The 23911-nt window shown below is 42.4% G+C and overlaps 1 protein-coding gene across 1 annotated transcript in view; it reads left to right on the forward strand.

Moving 5' to 3' along the window:
- The window catches only part of ncor1 (nuclear receptor corepressor 1), a 413945-nt gene that overhangs the window by 348306 nt on the left and 41728 nt on the right, over window positions 1-23911 (forward strand). The window contains exons 30-36 of the mRNA XM_043713232.1: window positions 9797-9937; window positions 10539-10619; window positions 12297-12538; window positions 17905-18253; window positions 18451-18672; window positions 19253-19453; window positions 19530-19670. Coding sequence (XP_043569167.1) covers window positions 9797-9937; window positions 10539-10619; window positions 12297-12538; window positions 17905-18253; window positions 18451-18672; window positions 19253-19453; window positions 19530-19670 — 1377 coding nt within the window. The remainder of the gene's footprint in view (window positions 1-9796; window positions 9938-10538; window positions 10620-12296; window positions 12539-17904; window positions 18254-18450; window positions 18673-19252; window positions 19454-19529; window positions 19671-23911) is intronic.

The following is a 23911-nucleotide window of genomic DNA, read 5'->3' on the forward strand; positions in this document are numbered from 1 at the left end:
AAAAGCACAGCAGATTAGGCAGCGTCTGAGGAGTAGGATAGTTGACGTTTCAGGCATAAGACCTTCATCAGGAATGTCGGGGTGGGAGCGAAAGGGGGCTAAGAAATAAGTAGTGTGGTGCTGGGGGGCGAAGAGAGCTGAGAAGGCGATTGGTGAAAGCATTTGGGGGGGTGATTATGATAGATTGGTGGGAAGGGTAGAGCAGATAGGTGGAAAGGAAGTCAACCAGGTCGGAAAGGGCAAGAGGGAGGTTCTGGATCTGAAATGAGGTGGGGGGAAAGGAGATTTGGAAGCAAGTGAAGTCGATGTTGATGCTGTGTGGTTGAAGGGTCCCAAGACGGGTTGGCATTCTGTCTCTCCGATGTAAAAGGAGATCACATTGAGAGCAACAGACACAGTTGATGAGGTGGGTGGATGTGCAGGAAAATCTCTGCTGGATGAGAAAGATGTTATACTTCATAATTTTGCTGAGTTGGGAAGTACAGCCATAGTTCCTTCTCTTAATCGTTGCCTAGTTGGACTACCTGAAAGTTCCCACGTAAAGAGATTGGGTAAAGGATAGAATTGGGTTGGCTGTACCCCAATACAAAAAATAGTTGACTAAGTTTCCTTTTCTAGACTTAACAGATGAGAGTCATGTGAGCCAGAATCATGCCATAATCATATCAAACAGTGGAGCAGACTCGAGTGGCTGAAGTGCCTACTCCTCTTTGAAGTTCTTACCATGTGTACTGGAGTAATAATTGATCTCATGTAAAAGTCAATCCCCTGTTTTTGACCATATAATCTGGAATTTTCGATATATCTTGCGTAAAGTCAACTCTAATTCTTCATAGATAACAGGTCAATGTTTATGAGTCAGTATGCCGGCCATCACGTCCCGTTCCAGCTTTCCAGTCAGCCAGATGTTCCGCTCTGCTTCCAGTCCACTAGCTGTTGCGTCTGGTTCCGGGTTTTCAGAATTACCAAAATTCTTTGTTTTTTCTTTACTCATTTAGAGATCAATTGAGCTTCTGCTAATGATATGATTTGAATTTCAGCCCCTCAAAAGTAGTAACCACAAAATAGTAAACCCCATAAATTTAACCTTAAAAAGTAGTAAAAAAAAATTGACTATTACTCAAGCATGTCATAAGTTCAATAGGCCAAGGCTCCTTGAAAGAATAGATATGAATAAGTTAGAAACCAGGTTTTAAAAGCAAATGGAAATATCTATAAATGGGGTATTTAGATTCAAATATTGAAGATATTAGTGATGTACATACATGTGCAGAAGGTGGGGGATGTTAGTGTGGTTGTAGTATTACTCCACAAAGAATGTAACGGCTCAGATTAATGCTGTCTGAACATGGATTCAGTTCCCACTGTGTCAGCTATGGAATTTCAATTCAAATAATTAATCTGGAATTAAAAGTTAGTCTCAGTGTTGGTGATAATGAAATTGTCAAATTCATAAAAAACATATAATTCACTTCTGTCTTAGAAGGAAAGCAATCAGCTATCCTTATTTGGTCTGGATTACCTCCATCCCACATCCGCAACAATGTGATGGACTCTGAAGTGGTCCATCACAACTTCCCTGTGAAGTGGTTTAGCAAGTCAATAAGGTTCAAGGACAATTAGGAATGGGCAACAAACGCAGGTTTTGCCAGCAACGCCAACAATCTATGAAAGAATAAATTTAATAGAAACTACTCTCAGACAACTTTGCACAATACAGATCTGGTTGGCGGGGTGGGGGAAGGTTAAGGAGAAATTGTCAGTTGTAGTGGCACCAGTGAAGTGCATAGACAGTAGAAGAGAATGAGAAAAGACTCTGAATTTGAGATGCATGGTCAGGTGTAAATTATGAAAAGAGTCATGGATCGTTAAATACCAAATGATACTTTGCTAGACTTTTGAGAATTTTAGCTGATCATGCATTTGTTTGACTCTTTGATCCAAAATAATATTTTGCCACACCATTGAAACATCGCCATTTTGTCTATTTCAATATCTACAGCACCACCATGATACGTTTCATGGAATGTTACCACCTTATGTGGTGACTGATCAAATATCTCATGTAAGTTTCAATGGCAGGAGATCCCAGACCAGTGTTAAGCTCCTCTTGCTCAATGTGGGAGGCGACTGATGTTTCTGACTCCTTCATGTGCAGGAAGTGTGTCCAGCGGCAGCTCTTGTCATGATGGTTCTGGAGCTGTAGATGAACTTATTTTGGATCTTACGTGAAGCTGAAGAGGTTGTGGATAGCACATTTAGCGAACTGGTCACACCACAGATTAGGATTGCTGAGGGAGAAAGGGAATGGATGACCAAAAGGCAGGGAGAGCAGAAAGTGGTCATCTCCCTCCAAAACAAGTATACTGTTTTGGATACATCTGGGGAAGCCATCAGCAGCCAAGTTCATGGCATCATGGCTGGCTCTGCTGTACAAAAGGACAGGAAAAAGAGTGGATTCAATTGTCAAGGGCTGAGGTAGGTGGTTCTGTGGTTGAAAACGAGAATTCCGAGTGGTATGTTTCCTCCAAGGTGCATGGGTCAGGGATTTCTCAGATCGGCTACAGAACATTCTGAAGGGGGAGGGTGAATAGCCAGCTGCTGTGATGCATATAGGCACTAACGATATTGGTTAAAAAAAAACAGCATGAGGTCCGACAAGCAGAATTTAGGAAATTAGGAGCCAAGTTAAAAAGTAGGACCTCAGAGGTAGTAATCTCAGGATTGCTATCAGTGCCACATGCTAGTCAGAGTAGAAATGAAAGAATCAGCAAGATGAATGTATGGCTTGAAAGATGATGCAGGAAGGAGGGGTTCAGATTTTTGGGACATTGGGACCAGTTTTGGGGGAGTTAGGACTATTACAAATTGGACGGTCTACACCTGGGCCAGATTGGAACCAATGTCCTAGGGACTGCTTTTGCTAGCACTGTTGGGGAGGGTTGAAACTAATGTGGCAGGGGAATGGGAGCCAAATGAGGTTAGTGGACAGTAAGAAGGTAGTAACTAAAGCCAATAAAGAACTAGATCATGAAGTCAGCGTGACTAAGGGGAAGAGTAGGCAGGGACCAAATGATGAATGCAAATATACAGGTGGGCTGAGGTCCATTTGTTTTAATGCGAGAAGTAAGTAAGGTAGAAGATCCTAGGGTTTGGATTGTGCCTGGGAGTATGATGTTAATGCTCGTACTGACACTTGGTTGAGGGAAGGCAAGATTGGCAATTAAATATCCCAGAATATAGATCCTTCAGGTGGAATAGAGAGGGAGGTAAAAAGAGTGGAGGAGTTGCATTACTGGTCAGAGAGGATGTCACAGTTGTGGCAAAGGAGGGCACTATGGAGGACAATAGCAGTGAAGCAATATGGGCAGAGCTCAAAAATAGGAAGGGTGCAGGAGCAATATTCAGGCTGTACTACAGGCCTCCCAAGAGCAAGCATGAGGTAGATGTACAAATATGTAAACAGATTAAGGAAAGATGTAGGAGCAACACGATGGTGGTGATGGGAGGTTTTATTTTTCCCAACATTGACTGGGATTCACTTAGTGTTAAAGGTCTAGATGGAGCAGCATTTGCAAGGAGCATCCAGGAGGGTTTTCTAGAGCAGTATGTGAATAGTCCAACTCGGGAAGGGGCAGTACTAGACCTGGTGTTGGGGAATTGGCCCGGCCAGGTGATTGATGTTTCAGTAGGGGATTACTTTGGGAATAGTGGCCACAATTCCGTAAGTTTTAGAGTGCTCTTGGACAAAGACAAGAGTGGTCCGAAAGGAAGAGTACTAAATTGAAGGAAGGCCAACTCTACCAAAATTCAGCAGGAGCTGGTGAATGTGGATTAGGAGCAGCTGTTTGAGGGTATATCAACATTTGATGTGTGGGAGGCTTTTAAAACTAGGTTGATGAGAGTGCAGGACAGGCATATCTCTATGAAAATGAGGGATAGAAATAGCACCATTAGGGAACCATGGATGACAGGTGAAATTGTGAGACTAGCTAAGAGGAAAAAGCAAGCATGCGTAAGGTCTAGGTGACTGAAAACAAGCGAAGCTTTGGAACAGTATGGAGAAAGTAGAACAAATCTGATGTCAGTGGTAGTAGGTATGCTGCTGGAGAAATACTGAGGGATAGGATCCATTTACATTTGAAAGAAAATGGGTTTGTCAGTGACTGCATCGTTCTTTTGCAGGGAAGGTCATGTCTTACCATCTGAGTGGAATTCTTTGAGGAAGTGACAACGTTGATTGATGAGGGAAGGGCTGTAGGTGTCATTTACGTGGACTTCAGTAAGGCATTTGATAAGTTTCCCCATGGTAGGCTGACTAAGAAAGTGAAGTCACATGGGGTCCAGAATATACTAGCTGGATGGATGGAGAACTGGCTGGGCAACAGGAGACAGAGTGTACTGGTGGAAGGGAGTTTCTCAAACTGGAGAACTGTGACCAGTGGTGTTACACAGGGATCCATGCTGGGACTACTGTCGTTTGTGGTACACATAAATGATCTGGATTAACAAGTGGTCTGATTAACAAGTTTGCAGATGACACTAAGATTGGTGGAGTAGCCAGAAAGTGAAGGTGACGGTCATAGAATGCAGCAAAATATAGATAGGTTAGAGAGTTGGGTGGAGAAATGGCAGATGGAGTTCAATCTGAGCAAGTACGAGGTGATTCATTTTGGAAGATCCAATTCAAGAGCGAACTATACAGTAAATGAAAATGTCCTGGGGAAAATTGATGTACAGAGAGATTTGGATGTGATTATAAGAGGTATAGTTAGTAAGTTTGTAGAATGACACCAAAATTGGAGGTGTAGTAGACAGCGAAGATGTGTATCTTAGAGCTCAACAGGATCTTGATCAGGTATGCCAATGGGCTGAGAAGTGGCAGATGGAGTTTAATTTAGATAACTATGAGGCGCTGCATTTTGGGACAGCAAATCTTAGCAGGGCATATACACTTAATGGTAAGGTCCGAGGGAGTGTTGCTGAACAAGGAGATCTTGGAGTGCAGGTTCATAGCTCTTGAAAATGGAGGATAGTGAAGAAGGCTGCACTCATTCCTGATGAAGGGCTTTTGCCCAAAACGTAGATTTTCCTGCTCCTTGGATGCTGCCTGACCTGCTGTGTTTTTCCAGCACCACTGTAATCTTGACTCTAATCTCCAGCATCTGCAGCACCCACTTCCGCCTAGTGTAGAAGGCGTTTGGTTTGCTTTGCTTTATTGGTCAGAGTATTGATTACAGGAGTTGGGAGGTCATGTGGCTGTACAGAACATTGATGAGGCCACTTTTGGAATATTGTGTCCAATTCCGATCTCATTCCTATTAGAAGGATGTTGTGAAACTTGAAAGAGTTCAGAAAAGATTTACAAGAATGTTGCCAGGGTTGGAGGATTTGAGCTATGGGGAGAGGTTGAATAGGCTGGGGCTGTTTTCCCTGGAACTTAGGAAGCTGAGGGGTGACCTTACAGAGGTTTATAAAATCATGAGGGGCATAGATAGGATAAATAGACAAAGTCTCTTCCCTGGGTTGGGGGGAGTCCAGAACTAGAGGGCATAGGTTTAGGGTGAGAGGGGAAAGATATAAAAGAGATCTAAGGGGCAACATTTTCACACAGAGGGTGGTACGTGTATGGAATGAGCTGCCAGAGGGTATGGTGGAGGCTGGTACAATTGCAACCTTTAAGAGGCATTTGGATGGATATATGAATAGGAAGGGTTTGGAGGGATTTGAGTCAGGTGATGGCAGGTGGGACAAGATTGGATTGGGTTATCTGGTCAGCATGGACGAGTTGGACTGAAGAGTCTCTTTCCATGCTGTACATCTCTATGATTCTTTGAGAGCGATCTGGGTGTTCAGGTCCATTGCACCCTGAAGGTGGCAATGCAAGTCAATAGAGTGGTCAAGAAGGCATATGGCATGCTTTCCTTCGTCAGACAGAGTATTGAGTACAAGAGTTGGCGCTCTTGTTACAGTTGTATATGACTTTGGTTTGGCCACATTTGGAAAATTGTGTACAGTTCTGGTTGCCACATTACCAAAAGGATGTGGATGCTTTGGAGAGGGTGCGGAGGAGGTTCACCAAGATGTTGCCTGGTATGGAGGGCGCGAGGTTGAGTAGATTTGGATTATTTTCATATTAACAACAGGGGTTGGGGGGGACCTGATTAAGGTCTACAAAATCATGAGAGGTACAGACAGGGTGGATAGCAAGAAGCTTTTTCCCAGATTGGGGGACTGAATTACTAGGGGTCACGAGTTCAAAGTGAGAGGGGAAAAGTTTAAAGGCGATATGCGTGGCAAGTTCTCTATGCAGAGGGTAGTGGGTGCCTGAAACACATTGCCAGCGGAGGTGGTAGAAGGCGGGCATGATAGCTTCATTTAAGATGTATCGAGACAGAAATATGAATGGGTAGGGAGCAGTGGGACACAGATCCTTGGGACACAGATCCTTGGAAAGTAGCCAACAGGTTTAGATAAAAGATCTGGATTGATGCAGGCTTGGAGGGCCGAAGAGCCTGTTCCTTTGCTGTAATTTTCTTTGCTCTTTTGTTCTTTGTTTCAATTTAATAACAATATACTTGTCAATCAGGCAGCACCCTTTTCTCATGCAGCATAAATGATTGTTCCCTGTGAAATTTTGAGTTCTTGCATCTGTCCCAATAAATGCAAGATGAAATGGTACAGCATTTCTTTTGTAAGCAGTGTTCAACTTTTGTATCGCCAAGCAACTATAAAGAACAGCAGTACCAAGATACTAACTTTAACTGTCAGTGGCATATTCTATTCACTCAGCAACTTTGTCAGATGGCTATTTATATCATAGACGCATTCTTGGCACTCCATTGCCATTGGTGCTCACTAATGTTAGAATCTCTGTGGAGACTGATACCGGTTTAACAAGAAATTCAGACTTCCAGTTATTTACTGAAAAGATATGTCAAGATTTCATATTTGTAAATATGTTTTACTATACTAGTGATTGAAGACAAAATACTTAATTAAACCACATTTCCTTTTCACGGAAACCTTACATTTTAAACTATTGAAAGAAGTTTGCCCCTTTTTACTTTTAATTACAACTAATAACCCCAAGTTTGTTACGTTATTTGATCTCCTCACTGGACATCCAGTCTCCTGGAATCAGTCGAAAGTGTTCAGCAGCTCACATTATTTCTATTTTGTGCTATATTAATACTACCTTCCACTATGCAAATTTTACATGGATTCTCCCTCTAGCTTCAGCTGGGCAGAATCTCCAGCCTTACTTTAACTTCTCATGAATAAGGGCATTCAGACTGAATGTGAATTCCCAATATATTCCAAGTGGCAAACTATTGAATTAGCATTTTCTCTGCTTAAGGTGTAGACCTGACTAACATCTGACGTTTTTTTGCATTCCAATTCCTTGCAAATCATGACACCCAAAACTTCAATTGCCCTCTCTGCAATTTTATGTTTCTGGAAATGCTTTTAAACTGATCTCAAAATGGTCTGTATAAGCCCTTTGACCCACCAAGACTGCACAGATACATGATGTTTGAAATTAAAAATGTTCTGCCTCTATGGAGTAATATCCCTCTATTCCCAGCCTACTCATGTATCTGTCAAGATGACTCTTAAACATTGCTATTATATCTCCCTCACCATCTTCTTTGGCAGAGTATTCCAGGCGCTTACCACACTCTGTGTTTAAAAAAAAATGTCTCTTATAAGCTTTTGCCCTTTTACCTTAAACTTGACACTTCTACCCTGGGAAAAAGATTCCAACCATCCACCCTATCCATGCCTTTCATAATTTTGTAAAATTCTGTCAGGTCATTTACATGGGAACAAACCAAGTTTGCCCAATCTCTCCTCATTGCTCATTCCCTCCAAACTAGGCAATATTCTGATAAACCTTTTCTCTACCTTCTTTAAAACCTGCACATCCTTCTGGTAGTGTGGCAACCTGAACTGTACACGTATTCCAAACATGGCCTAACTAAAGTACCGTACCTCTGCAACTTGACTTGCCTATTTTTATACTCTATGCCCAATCAATGAAGGCTAGCATGCTCTTGACCACCTTACCCACTTGTGTTCCCACCTAGATTCTTCTATATGTTAATGCTACTAAGGGTTCTGCCATTTGCTGTATACTTCTCTCCTGCATTATACCTTCCAACCTGCATCACCTCACGTATGTTTGTATTAAACTATCTGCTGTTTCTCTGCCCCAGTCTCCAGCCGATCAATAACTTCCTCACTATCCACTCCCCTGATCTTTGTGTGTTTTGCAAACTTACTAAACAGGCTACCTGCATTCTTCTCTAAGTCATTGATATACATTACAAGCAGCAGGGTTTCCAGTGTGATTCCTGCAGAATATCATTGGTTACATCTCCAGTCAAAAAAACCACCCACCACTACTCTCTGTCTGCCTTGACTATGCCAGCTCTGTATCCACCTTTCAAGCTCATTGTGGAACCCACGTTACTTCAGTTTTTGAATCAGCCTGCTATGAGGGATGTTGTCAAAGGTTTTGCTAAAGTCCATGTGAACAGTATCTATCAGCCTACCCTCATCAATCACCATTGTTACTTCCTCAAAATCTCAATCAATTTTGAGATACAAAATCATCCCCACAGAAAGCCATGCTACCTATCACTAATAAATCCATATTTTTCTATGTGAGTAAATCCTATCCTTAAGGATCTTCCCCCAGTAATTTCCCTGTGACCAGCCTTTAAATTCCTAGATTATCCCTGTTGCTCTTGTATGAAAGAGCAATGTTAGGTATTCTCCAGTCCTCTGGGACCTCTCTGTAGTTGAAGAGGATATGAAGATCTCTGTCAAGGCCCCAGTAATTCCTCACCTGCCCCCCTCAGCATTCTGGGATAGACCCCATCAGGTCCTAGGGACTTATCTACCTCAACGTTTTTTAAAACTTGCCACCTTTTTTTAAGCAGTGTTTAAAAGACATTTGGATAAGTACTTGAATAAGAAAGGTTTGGAAGGATGTGGGCCAGGAGCAGGCAGGTGAGATAGTTTGGGATTATATCCAATATAGACTGGTTAGACTGATTTGTCTGTTTCCATGCTATGTGACTCTATGACTATGATTCTATGACATGCCCTAGAGTATCAACATATCCCTCCCAATCTCTTTCTCCTTTGTGAACATCAATGCAAAGTATTTGTTAAGGATCTTACCCATTTCCTCTGCACATAAATTCCCTCCTTTTGTCCTTGAGTGGACCTACCCTTTCCTCAGCTACTCTATTGTTTCTTTTATTTGTAAAATTTTGTATATTACTGTCTCCTATATGGTCATTGGAAACAAGGTGGCCTTGTATCCAGCTAGAAATGTTGATCACATATCTTTGATCACCACTGTCTTGCATCTTAGAAACGGGACAGGTTTCAGGATAATAGTTTAAAATCTGACATCACTAACACACATACCCAAAATCAATTGGGTTGGCCTCACCAGTGACCTTTGCATCCCACAGACACACAAAAACTGGAACTCAACTCTTTTCTGTCAGTGGGATCTTGCTGTGTACAATGGTTGACAATTGCCCATATTGACACATTAGTAATTTATTTAATGACAACCAGTCATCAAGTGGGATTGAGATACAGTTTGGTGTAGGCAACAGTCCAGTGGATTTAGAGTGTCAATCTGGCATATAAATTCATAAGCTCATATGTTACAAGCGCAGTTTATAAGATGCTGGCTTTTAGTTTGAGAACTGAAAGGGATCCTGCAAGTCTTTATCTTTCTGTCACCTGTCTTTGCTCTTTTTCCCACCAGCTATAAAAAATATACGCGAAGGAACCAGGAGTCCCAGAACAGGCCACGATGTCCATGGGGTTAAACGGACCTATGACCTAATGGAAAGTGGATTAAGTCGAGTCCCAGTACGTGAATCCTCGGTGTCTGCACCCTATGAAGGTATGTGTTACTGTTTGGTGTTTCACTTACAGTTTCCCTTCCATCAATTCACAAAACTGCATCAGGACTCTTGAAGTCCGCACTATCGTGTCAGCCTCAAAGAAGTAGTGTCGAAAGAGCTGAGTAGAAAGAATTCACTGAAGCTCCAATATGCCACCAACACAGAATATCCATCTTGAGAAATTGCTCAAAAGATAACATATTAAGGTTTCGGGGGAGATTTTACTTTGGCCATCATGCTCACAGTGTTTGGATCTTACAATTATTGATTGGATCCGTTTGAAAAGGAATGATTTGAACACCAATCCTGTTCAATCTGTTATTTCATTGTCTGTCGTTTGGGAAGGGTTAAAGTATTCCACCTATTTGTTGAACAAAGGCTCACATCCTGGATTTGCAAGTTGACCTTTATTTTTGAAATGGTGTCATTTTCAGTTCAATTAGCCTATTGCTTTACTTCATTATATAATTATGATTTAATTCATGTTACTGTTGTAGTCTGTCAGAAATTGGTTGTCTCTCTGTTTTAAATAGAAATGTCAATAATACATTAAGAGCAGCAAATGAGATACTGAAAGTAAACTCTGTTTCCCCAATACAGGTCTCATCAGTCGTGCAAGGGAAAGCCCACATTTATCAGAATCTAAAGACAGAGCTGTTCCATCAGGGTCAATAATGCAGGGTAAGCTTTCGCCTGTGTCCTTGACACATTGATTTAGAGTCACAAGATGTACAACATGGAAATAAACCCTTTGGTCCAACTCTCACATGCCTATTTGCAGCATTTGGCCCATATCCCTCTAAACCCTTGCTATTCATATACCAGTCTAGATGCCTTTTAAATGGTGTTATTGTACCAGCCTCCACCACTTCCTCTGGCAACTTATTCTATGCACACACCATCCTCTGCGTAAGAAAATTACCCCTTAGGTCCCTTTTAAATCTTTCCCTTCTCACCTTAAACCTATGCACTCAGTGCACTGTCCAGTAAAGGCAAGCATTTATTACCTGTGGACTCTTAATCCAAGAAATCAGCTAATGATCTGGAAAACTGGGTTCAAATCCACCATGGCAGATGGTGGCGTTTGAATTCATGTTTAAAAATCTAGTATTAAGGGTCTAATGATGACCCTTAATTGTCGATTGTCAGGAAAAACCCATCTGGTTCACTAATGTCCTTTAGGGAAGGAAACTGCCATCTTACTTTGTCAGGCCTACACGTGATCCCAGACCCACAGCAATGTGGGTTGACTCTTAACTACCCTCTGAGCAACTAGGGATGGGCTATAAATGCTAGCCTAGCCAGCGATGCCCTCAATCTGTGAATGAGTAAAAAGGAAAGCATACCAAATGCTGCCTTTTCTATACTATCTACCTGTGAGTCCACCTTCAAGGAATTATGAACCTGTACTCCAAGGTGTTTCTTTTCAGCAAAACTGCCCAGAACCTTCCCGCTAAGTGTATAAATCCTGCTCTGATTTGCCTTTCCAAAATGGTGCATCTCACCTTTATCTAAATTAAACTCCATCTGCCACTCCTTGGCCCATTGCCCATCTAATCAAGATCCCATTGTAATCTGAGGTAATTTTTTTCGCTGTCCCCTACACCTCCAGTTTTGGTGTCATCTGCAAACTTACTAACCATACCTCCTATGTTCAAATGCACATCATTTATATAAATGACCAAAAACAATGGACCCAACTCCGATCCTTGTGGCACTCCGCTGGTCACATGCCTCCAGTCTCAAAAACACGCCTTCACCACCACCACCACCACCCTCTATTTTCTACCTTCAAGCCAGATTTGAACTAGATCTAAGGGCCTTGAGATATCTAAATAGCATTTGGTTTGTGCAGTTTGAGTGTTAAACTGTTCTGTACTTCTGAAGTTGTATATATCTTGACTTTTGACTGTACCAGGAATAAAAACTACAGTAGGCAAGATTCTGTTCAAAACACATTTCTGTTCTATGTTCAATAACTAGAGAGGGATATTTCCCTTTCTTTAATCATGTTAATATAATGGCTGTGGATATGAGGCAGGAAATTTTATGCCCTCATCACCATAACCAGCTCTTTGCAAGCTCCAGGAATAAATACAGTGTGTTCCTTACTGAAGTTTAAAATACTGATGGCTCACAGCATGAACACTGTCTCTTTATCCCACTGAAGTAATTAAGAGCTTTGCCTAGCCATCATAACCCTTCCATTCTGACCATCGATTAAAGTCGCATAAGATTTAATGATGAACATACAAAATAGGAGCAGGATTAGATCATTTGGCCCCCTTGAGCCTGCTCTGTTATTCAATGGATAGTAAATGATCTAACTGTTAATTGTTTCTGATGCTGTCCTGTTAGGTACACCAAGAGCATCCAGTGAGACCTATGAAGAAAGCATGAAGTATGGGAAACAGATCAAGCGGGAAAGCCCACCCCTGCGAACCTTTGAAGGGTCCATCACAAAAGGCAAACCCTACGAGGGAGTCACCACCATTAAAGAGATGGGTCGCTCAATTCATGAAATTCCAAGACAAGAAAGTCGCAAAACCCCAGAAATTGTACAGAGCAGCAGATCGATTGTGGAAGGATCTATATCTCAGGTATCTCTTTAGCAGCATATCAAAGTCACCTTACATTTAGTAGTCACTTTAATAAAATAGATACATCAACATGAAAAGTATTGCGTAATCATGGTCTAAACTTCTGCAGGTATGCTGCAGAATCTCCATTTGTTGAAAGCAGTTCTCATGTTAATTTAGCTGTCAGCTGCGGCACATTGTGTATCATTTTGATAGACAAATGAGGTTTCAAGGTGCATTCCTGAACTTCAGCCCTATTTCCAGGCTGAAAGTCCCAGAGCATTACTGAAGGAGTGCTGCATTGTTTGCACAGCTGAACAAAGTACTCTGCAAAATGCAAAGGTGGTTCTCCCTGGTCCCATAGTCAGCATTTATCCCTCAGTCGACATCATAACAAATATAATTGTTTGTTGATCTTATTACATTTTTTCAATTCTTTTGTGGGATGTGGGCATTGCTGGCCAGCATTTATTGCCCATTCTTAATTGCCATTTAGAGAAGGTAGGGGTGAGCTGCCTTCTTGAACCGCTGCAGTCCACTTGCTGTGGGTTGACCCACAGTGCCATTAGGGAAGGAATTCCAGGATTTTGACTCAGCGACAGTGGAGGTACGGCGATATGTTTCCAAATCAGGATGGTGAGTGGCTTGGAGTGGAACTTGCATGTGGTGGTGCTGCCATATATCTGCTGCCCTTATCCTTCTAGACAGAAATAGTCGTTGTTTTAGAAGGTGCTATCTGAGGATCTTTGGTGAATTTCTGCAGTGCATCTTGTAGGTAGTACACACTGCTGCGACTGATCATTGGTGGTGGAGGGAATGGATGCTTGTGGATGTACTGCCAGTAAAGCGGGCTGCTGTCCTGGATGGTGTCAAACTTCTGAGACTTGTTAGGGCTGCACTCATCCAAGCAAGTGGGAGGTATTCCATCACACTCCTGATTTGTGCCTTGTGGATGATGAACAGGCTGTGAGGAGTCAGGAGATGAGGTTCCTGCCACAGTATTCCTAGCTTCTGACCTGCTCCTGTAACCACTGTGTTTATGTGGTGAATTCAGTTGAGTTTCTGATCAATGATACCCCCAGGATGATGATAGTGGGGGATTCAGTAGTATTACACCACAGAATATCACGGGGCAAGGGTTAGAAAGTTTCTTACTAATGATGATCATAGCCTGGCATTTGTGTGGTGCAAATGTTACTTGCCACTTGTCAGCCCAAGTTTGAATATTGTGCAGGTCTTGTTGCATTTGAACATGGACTGCTTCAGTATCTGAGGAGTTGCAAGTGGTGCTGAAGATTGTTCCATCATCAGCGAACATCCCCACTTCTGACCTTAAGGGAAAACCATTGATGTAACTGAAAATGGTTGGGCTTAGGATGCTCCCCTGAGAAAATCCTGCAGAGATGTCCTGGAGCTGAGAAGACTGACCAACAGCCTTGACCATGTTCCTATGTGTCAAGCATGACTCTAACCACTGGACGTTTTGCCCTGGATTCGTATTGATTCCAGTTTTGCCAGGGCTCCTTCATGATCCACACCTGATCGAATGTAGTCTTGATGCCAAGAACTGTCACTCTCACCTCACCTTTGAAATTGAACTCTTTTGTCCATGTTTGAACCAAGGCTGTAATGAGGTCAGGAACTGAGTGGCCCTGGCAGAGCCCAACTGGGCATCACTGAGCAGGTGCTGCTTGACAGCACTGTTGATGACACCTTCCATCTCTTTACTGATGATCGAGAGTAGGCTTATGGGGCAGTAATTGGCTGAGTTGGATTTGTCCTGCTTTTTTATGTACAGGCCATACTTGGGCGATACTGGAAGCTTGGCTAGGGGAACGGCAGGTTCTGGAGCATAAGTCTTCAGTATTGTTGCCAGTAAGTTGTCAGGGCCTGTAGCCTATGCAGTATCCAGAGTCTCCAACAATTTCTTGATATCACATGGAGTGAATCAAAGTGGAGTGGCTGAAAACTGATATCTGTAATGCTGGAGACCACTGGAGGAGGCTGAGATGGATCATCCCTCAGCACTCCTGGCTGAAGATTGCTGCGAAAGCTTTAGCCTTACCTTTTACACTGATGTGTTGGGCTCTTCCATCATGGAAGATGGGGATATCTGATGGAGCTGCAGCCTCCATTGAGTTGGTTAATTGTCCACCACCATTTACGATTACATGTGGCAAGATTGCAGAGCTTTGATCTGATCCATTGGTTGTAGGATCGCTTGCCATTTTTGTTTGGGATGCAAGTCGTCCTGTTTGGTAACTTCACCTCATTTTCAAGTATGCCTGGTGCTGCTCCTGGCATGCCTTCCTGCACTCTCCATTGAACCGGGTTTTATCCCCTGGTTTGATGATAAAGATAGGGTGGGGGATATGCTGGGCCATGAGGCTACAGGTTGCGCTGGAGTGTAAGTCTGCTGCTGTTGATGCCCCACAGTGCCTCATGGATGTTCAGTCTCGAGTTGCTAGATCCGTTTGAAGTCTGTCTCATTTAGCCCGGTGATAATGCCACACAACATAATGGAGGTTATTCTAAATACTGTCACGGACAGGTGTATCTGCAGCTGGCAGATTGATAAGGATGAGGTCAAGAATGTTTTTCTGTCTTGTTGATTCTTTGACCACCTGCCTGTGGCTGGATAGGCCGCTCAAAAAGATGGACTTACAGAAAACCGGATAATAAATAAAGCATGCAGGGAGTTCGAGCCAAGAATTGGCCAAAAGTATCTGTGCTAAAAACACTGAAATGAACAAACTGCAGATCCAGACAGCTGCAGGCAGCACAATATACTATTGACCCAGCCCATCCACAGGGCAGTAGGAAATATTGAGCTGTCTTCCAGAACAAAGGGACACCTCACAACCCTTATTTGGGGAAGGTTACCGGACCTATGTGCCCCTAACACTTTCAGGAGTGGAGGCCCAAGGACCACCCCACCATCAACATATCAGTGCCTGATTGGGCTCGATCGATCAGGGTGATTAAGCCCTGATCGATCCTTTGATAAGAATAAAAGACCCTCCCAAAGGGGCTGGAAAACTTCCAGGTGTAAGAATCACGGCGACACCACTGTCGGGAATGGTAACTTGATACCAACAACTGTGAAGAGAGACGACCCTGGGACCACCCGAAGAAGATAATCAGATGATCATTGCCACGTGGATCAAAGCCAAGGTCTAATGTGGTGGTATTTGATCGTTCAGAGTTAAGTTAAAGTATAAGATAGTTAGCTAGATTTATAGCATTAATTGTTAGCTGGTAGTGTATTTGTTATTATAGTATTAATTGTGTTGAAATAGGTAAAGATAATTTCTTGCTACTGTTAAGTGGCAGCTTGCAGTTCTTTGCTAAATGTAAGGGTCAAAATGCAATGTGTGTCAGGTGCCGTCTGTCACACACCCAGTCTAGCAGTTCTGTCCTTTAAGACCCGACCAACTCGATCAGTAGTACATCTGCAGAGCCACTGTTGGTGGTGGACATTGAAGACCCCCACCCAGAGTATATGTTGTGTCCTTGCAATCCTCTTTGCTTCCTTCAAGTGTTGTTCAACATGGTGGAGTACACATTCATCAGCTGAGGGAGGACAGTAGGAAGTAATCAACAGGAGATATCCTTGCCTGTGTTTATCCTGAAGCCATGAGACTTCATGGGGTCCAGAGCCAATGTTGAGGACTCCCAAGGCAAATCTGTCCTGACTGTATACCACTGTGCTGCCACCTCTGCTGGGTCTTTCCTGCCGGTGGGAAAGGGATGGTGATAGTGGTGTCTGGGACATAGTCATACTCTCAGAATCATACCTGACAATTTCAGGCTTTTGCTTGATTAGCCTGTGAGACAGCTTTCCCAATGTTGGCACTGGCCCCCAGATGTTACTAAGGAGGACTTTGAGGGTCAGCAGGGCTATATCTGCCGTTGTCTTTTCCAGTGCCAAGGTCAATGCCAGGTGATCCATCTGGTTTCATTTCATTGAGCCTTTGTAGCAATTGGTACAATTGAATAGTTAGCTGGCCATTTCAGAGGGCAATTAAGAGTCAACCACATTGCTGTGGGTCTGGAATCAAATGTCGGCAGACCAGAAAAAGAGAGCGGATTTCCTTCTCTGAAGAACAGAGTTTTTCCAACAATCGGCAATGATTTCCTAGTCATCATCAGGTTCTTAATTCCAAATTTTTGATTGAATCCCAGATTGAATTCAAATTCCACCATCTACCATGGCAGGATTCAAACCCAGGTCCCCAGCACATTACCTGAGTCTCTGGATTAAAAGTCTAGCGATGATATCGCTAGGCCATCACCTTCCAATTTTATGGGTCTTTTATATTCAAATTGGCTTTAAAGCCTTTGTGAATACTTTAAGACTGAATAATGGTACAGAAATGTAAATAACCTTTTAATGAAGGATACCATTGCTGGGATCAGGCCACTGAGTTTTATTTCCAATCTCCTTGTTTGTTTTAAGTTGCTCCAGGTGTTTCTTAAGGTACCATCAAGTATTTGCTACTTCAGAGTGACACAATTAGAAATGGACCATAAAGTCCTAGGTGCTACTTGGTCTCAGCAAAGAAGCCAAAGGGAAATAATTATTGGAAGCCAAAGGGAAACAATTGAAATACACGCAAATGAGCTGAGAGAGAAAATTGAAGTACATAACTGTTGTCAGGTCAGCTGGCAAATGACCAAGCTGTTCACAGGTTCTTTATCCAGTCAGTAACAAACCAGGCACTTCTGTTTAGCGGCCAGTTGCTAGTACATGGAGCTACAAGTGCTATACACAAGGTGGTTTCATACTATCTGGGTCTGATATGGACTAATCGATAGAATGTGATCACTATAATTAGTCGACAGCTCCATTATCATTGTACAAAGTGATTGCCAGAATGGTGGAAGGTAAATTAGATGCGTCTTAGTCCTTTTTTTGTCCATTTATTTCTGTCTCCATGGACCTATTCCCTCGGTGGCTCATTGCAGGTAGCGTGCTGTTAATCTGAGTCCAGATTTTGGGGCAATCTTTGCTGAAATGTTTCTTTAAAGTTTTCAAGTTTGGATATCCAATTTAATTGCATTGAACAAAAGTCCAAGAGAGTAGGGAGGTACCTTAGGCCAGGATTTATTCTGACTTACTTCGTGGATAAGATTTACTTCACTATATGTCACAACTCCTGCTAAACATGGTCTTCCTTTTTTCAATGCTTTGAACTGTTCAGGATCAATCATATTTTTGTAAATTTAAATTAAATTTTTAAAACTTTTTTGAAATCATGATTAATTTAAAATTGTCAACTTTGTAAACTAACACACTTAGTCCTCTCCAGAAAGCAAATGTGGGGGAAGAGTGCCTAATTACTAAGGATCATGTCACTAAAACGACTGAATCTATGTTATTATAGGGAACCCCGGTGAAGCACGAAAACCAATCTGCCATTAAGCATGATGTAAAGTCTCTGATCACAGCCTCTGGCAAACATCCACACCCCATGCACCAGCTAGAGATGATCTCGGAGGGTGTGAAGATAGTGGAAAGGAAGTATGAAGATATGAAACCTGCTGATCAACTACGAGGCCGTCATAGTGCAGTGGTCAGTTCTGGGACCTCTGTGCTCAGGTCAACAATGCATGAAGCTTCTAAATCTCAGCTGAGTCCAGGCCTCTATGAAGATCCCAATGCAAGAAGAACCCCATTGGGATACCCTGGTTTCATTCCCAGGGGCCCACCAATAGTCAGCAGACCCCAAGAAGGTAAATTCATGCAGCTGTCACTGATGAGGGAGGGAAAATGAAAGGATATTATGTCTTTTATTTCTGAAACTAAATGTTGTACAAATAAGTAATGTAAGATTAACTTGCACTCATAGGTGGTAAATTAGCTAAGCACAATAAATTTTTAATTCTCCTTGCCACTGCTGCATTTGAGCCTTTGTATCCTGTGATCGCAGGTGTTATGACTTCAGTGAAGTCCACTGGACATGAAAGGAAGACCACACTGGTCCCAACACAGAGAGACAACATGTCGGTTAAGTCCCCAGTCTCTGTGGTGGACCCATCAGCAACTCTCAGTCCTTATGATTCTCTCCATGGACGAGGGAATCCTGAATATAGAAGTCATGTTCCTCACCCCTTCGAGCAGACAATGGCTTTTCACAGAGCATTAGACCCAGGTAAGTGCTGGGACCTCTGATGGGTGATTGGAGCTGCAAAATAGGGAAGGCTATTCCACATTTATACTGGCGGGTATTATTTTTATTGACAGTCACCCAGATGGCTAGCATTCTCTGATGTTTAGTATGTTCCTCATTTATATAGTAAATTTTTTCACATCCCTGAAAATGCAGCATCACTTTCAGAGCCACCACAGAAACACTGCCTCTAAATGACATGATGTTACAGACCCAGGTGGAATCAGAGGGCGAGCAGAACATGCCCAGACCTTTCCTAGACTTCAACAGTCTATAAACTACAGCACTTTTTATTCAGGTTCATTATATTTCATGTGATAATACCTGTCCAATTGGGCTAACTTTTATTAGATTCTTAAGAGTTCAACTATTGCAGTGAGAGCATTGAGAACACTTTGTTGATTGTTTTATTGCATTATACAATGGAAGTATGCTGTTCTTCCCCTTCCCTCTCTTTGGGTGACAAGATTGAGGGAACCAAAACAATGTCAGTCATCGATTAGTGAACACAAACTCTGTTGTAGTATGTTTGTTCTGATGTTCTTTTAATGTTTCCTTTCAGCTTACCTGTTTTCCCGGCAGCTTTCTCCAAATCCCAGTTACTCTAGTCACTATCAACTGTATGCAATGGAAAATACTCGACAGACCATCCTCAACGACTATATCACTTCTCAGCAGATGCAAGTTATTACCAAACCAGATGGCACCAGGGGAATGTCACCACGAGAAACTTTAGGAGTTCCCTATGCTGCTGGATCCAGAGGTTAGATCCTGCTCAATTGTTAATTAGACAAAGCTATGTTTTAAATTCTGTACTAATAAGTGTGCCTGAATTGCAGCAATCATTGAATTGGGACCAGTGTCTCACACCATACTCGTGCCAGGTGGGAGCAGCACTCCTCCCATGGAGAGAATAACTTACATCCCAGGGAACCAAGCCCCTTACCCGGGAAGATACAACCACTCCCCTATATCACCAGGTAAGAATGCCATCTGGGATTTGTTAGCAGAACTTCTTAACCACTTGTGAGCAAATTTAATGCAAGGTAAAACAGTGATGACAGTACCATTTGTGTTGTAAAGTTTCATTGTATAATCGCTGATCAATAAACACAACTGTGGATCAATAGTAAAACTGATTTACATTCACCATCTAGACTGAACCAATTCAGCCGCTCTCTAAAAGTCTTTTGTTAAATTTCAGATGCTGCAATCCTTAATCAGGACACAATCAAAGCTGACGAGACTGTAACAAGGGAGCCGAGGTTCAGCAACATTTCAAATATGTTGAGATTGTAAAAGAACAAGAATATTGGGAAAGTGGAGGAGTTTCACTATTTGAAAGCAGGGCATTGTCACTCAGAATGTGCTGATGAGAGTGGTTCATCTCTTGACCCCAAAGTTTACTCTACCACTTACAAAGATAAGATCAGGAGTGTGCTGAAATATTCATTAATTGTTTGACAGAGCACAGTTGTAATAACATGATACTAAAGGTTGGTTATTGTTTATCCGAAAACCTCAGGACCAACAGTTTCTCTGATAAAGGTTATTTTTGGACTTCAGATATGCTTACCCTACTGAGCCATTCAATCTGATTGGATCTGTCTGGACCCTTTGATGGGTGGGGGGGGAGGGGCTTTGCTTGCCCTAAATGGACCTAAAAGTGAAGTTTTTTTCCAAAGTGCCTGGACAGACCTGTAAGCACATTGTGTTCAGACCCTTTGGAAAAAAAACGTTGATTTTAAGTCTGCTCGGGCTAGTTGTCAAAAGGTCCCAAAATCACCATATCTATAGGTCTCTTTGGGTCTACATTTGAGAAGACCTTTATTTTGGTCTTTCCAGTTTTCAGACATCTGGATAGATTATACCTGAATTCTATATACAGAAGAAAGCTGTGTTCTGATTGATGTCCCAGGCTTCTATATGCATCTGTCCACCACTGGCATTATATGACTCTAGACTGTATTCCTAAACTAATCACTGCAATTGTTTAACATGCTTACTTGAGCAGCACTTTATTCCCATTCATCGCCCAGTTCCTCTTTCATCATATCCATTTCAGACCTGGATACATATCATCAGTCATTGTTATATCAATGTTACTGTCACCATCAATAAGATGCAAGTCAGAAATGCAATGGAAACGTTCCAGTTGTTTGGATGAGTGCGGCTCCAACATTCAAGAAGCTTAATGCAGTTCAGGACAAAACAGTCCACTTGACTGGCATCATATTCTGAATAGAGTGGTGCTGGAAAACGCATCAGGTCAGGCAGCATCCGAGGAGCAGGAAGATTGACATTTTGGGCAAAAGCCCTTCAAAGGAATGAGCTTCAGGGCAGAGGAGATGACCTGGGGGTTGCAGTGAGAGAGAGAGACTCGCTGAGATCCTTGTAGAGAGAGGAGAATTTCTTCAAGGCAGGCATCCTTGCAAGAGGATTCGCAGTAAGGTTAAAATCAACAAGGCGAAAGTGATGACTGGAGATCAGAATCAAGATCGGATGCTGCCTGACCTGCTGTGCTTTTCCAGCACCATTCTAATCTTGACTCTGATCTCCAGCATCTGCAGTCCTCACTTTCCCCTGGCACCATATTCACCTTCAGCATTCCCTGTCTTCACCACCAATGCACAATGACAGCAGAATAAACCATCTACAAGATGCACTGCAGCAACTTGCCAAGGCACTTCTTCACACCTTTCAAACCTGCAACCTTGACCACCTAGAAGAGCAAGAGGATCAGATGTATGGGACACATGCAAATTACCCCCAAGCCACACACCATCCTGACCTGGAACTTCACCATTACTCTGTCAAAATCCAAGAACTCCCTCCTTATCAGCATGTGAGATACAGGAAGATCATTGATAAAGTAGGTGAAGGAATTTGAGCCGAAGACTGTACCATGAGGAATCCTTGTAGAGGTGTCATGGACTCAAGATGATTGATCTCCAACCACTCCAACTGTCATCCTGTCTGCCAGATATGATTCAAACCAGCAGAGACATTTCCTCAAATTCTGTCCATCAGTGACACCGTCAAAGACGCCTTGATGCCACTTGGTCAAATGCTGCCATGATGTCGATAGCAGTCACTCTCCACTCAACTCTGGACAGTTTGTTTTGTTTATGTAATGAGGTCAGGAGCCAAGTGAACCTAGCAGAACCCAAACTGAGAATCACTTCACAGGCTATTTCTTTGCAGTGCTGCTTGACAGCATTGTTAATTAGCCCTTCCGTCATTTGACTGATGCTGATGATGGCCAGGTTCTACTTGCCCTACTGTTTGTCTACAGGACATTTCTGGGCAATTTTCCACATTGTCAGATAAATGTTAGTATACTGGAACAGCTTGACTAGAGGCACAGCAAGTTCTGTACCACAGGTCTTCAGTACTGTTGCTGAAATGTGTTATAACCCTTGGCCTTTCCTGTATCCAGTGCCTTCAGCTGTTTCTTGATATCACATGGAGTGCTGGGAATCTTAAGAGGTGAACAAGATGGATCATCCACAAATTTCATCTGGCTGAAGATGAATGCAACTGCTACGGTTTTGTCTTTCACACTGTGATATCCTGTGCCTTCCATTGTTGAGATTGGAATATTTTTAAAGCCTCCATTATTTGTTTGTTGCTTAATTAACATCCACCATTCACAACTAGATGTGGCAGGACTGCAGAGCTTAGATTTGAACCGTTGGTTGTGGGATCTGTTGCTGTTTGGCACGTAGATACTCCTGTTTGGTAGCTTCACCAAGTTGACACCCTATGTTTAGATATATCTTGTGCTGCTTCTGGCATTCTCTCCTGCTCTGTTCATTGAACAGAGCTGATTGTCTGGCTTGACAGTAATGATAGACAAGGGCCATGAGGTTATAGATTGTGGTTTTTCAGTTAGAAATGCAGGTTGCTTTAAAGGTCAAACCGAAAAGATATTTTCTAATCAATCTGTGCAGAGATGTTATTACAGTACAAAAGTCTAGAGCTGGTAGGATTTGAACTTGGTCCTGTGATTCAGGGGTAGGGACACTATTACTGTACACTACAGCCCTAAAAACACCGCATTTACACACAGCCAATCGCACAGAAATCAGCACCACCCCATTGGGGTATTGAGCCCAGGTCCTCTACATTGTAGGCAAGGACACGACCCATGGTATTAACATGTATTTCCTAAAGGGTCAACAAAACAGCCCCAGAGTAGATTGAGAGTGCATGATACTCACTAAAATTTGTGAAAGAACCCAGAATTACAAAATTGTTAAGGTGTAGAAGAAGGCCATTCAGTCCATTTTATGTGCACTAGCACTTCAAATGAGCACGATTACCTCATGCAAACCTTCTGTTTTCTTCTCATTTGCTTGCACATTGTTTCTATCGAAGTAAGCATCTAATGCCATCTTGAGTGCCTCAGTTGAACCTGCCCTCCACCACATTTCCAGGTCATGCATTCCATGCTCTAACTACTTACTGTGTAAAAAAGAAAATGTTTTTTTCTCATTTCACCCTTGCTTCTTTTGCACATTGCTTTCAATTCATGTCCTCCCTCTTTCTTATTCCTTTTATGAGCAGGAAAAGCTTCTCCCTATCTACTCTATCCATCCTACTCATGATTTTGAAAATCTCTATCATATCTCTACTTAGCCGCCTTCTCTTCAAGGAGAACAGTCTGAACTTCTATCCTCATAAGTGAAGTTCCTTTTTCCAGGAACCATTCTCATGAACTGCTTCTGCATTCTCTCCTGTGCATTCACATCTTTCCCATAATGTGTTACTCAGAATTGTACACAGTATTCCAGCTGACAAGTTATGTTCTACAATTTCAGTATCACCTAGCTGCTTCTACATTCTATGCCTCCATTTTAAAAAAAAACAAGGACACTGTATGCTTTATTAACTGTTCTCTCCACTTGTCCTGCCACCTTCAATGCTCTGTTCATATGCATGTGCAGTATCCTCTGCTCCTGTACCTACTTTAGAAATATAAGGTGTGTTAGGGGAAGCGAGAGAGACCTTAGAGTCTTAGAGCTGAAGACACAAGTCTGAAATAAAGTGTAGATTAGCTTCAGGACAGGAAAAGGAGGAGTCTTTGATTTTTAAAACTGTGTAATAAAATTCTTGTATATCTCTGAACACCTTTTGGTTCCTAATTCAACAAGTGGATGTTGATCTGTCAAACAAGGGAGGAAACGGTTCTGCTGCTGATGACCCAAAGTGTTCAAAA

Source organism: Chiloscyllium plagiosum, chromosome 23 (genome assembly GCF_004010195.1).
Source record: "Chiloscyllium plagiosum isolate BGI_BamShark_2017 chromosome 23, ASM401019v2, whole genome shotgun sequence".
In the NCBI taxonomy this organism is placed as follows: domain Eukaryota; kingdom Metazoa; phylum Chordata; class Chondrichthyes; order Orectolobiformes; family Hemiscylliidae; genus Chiloscyllium; species Chiloscyllium plagiosum.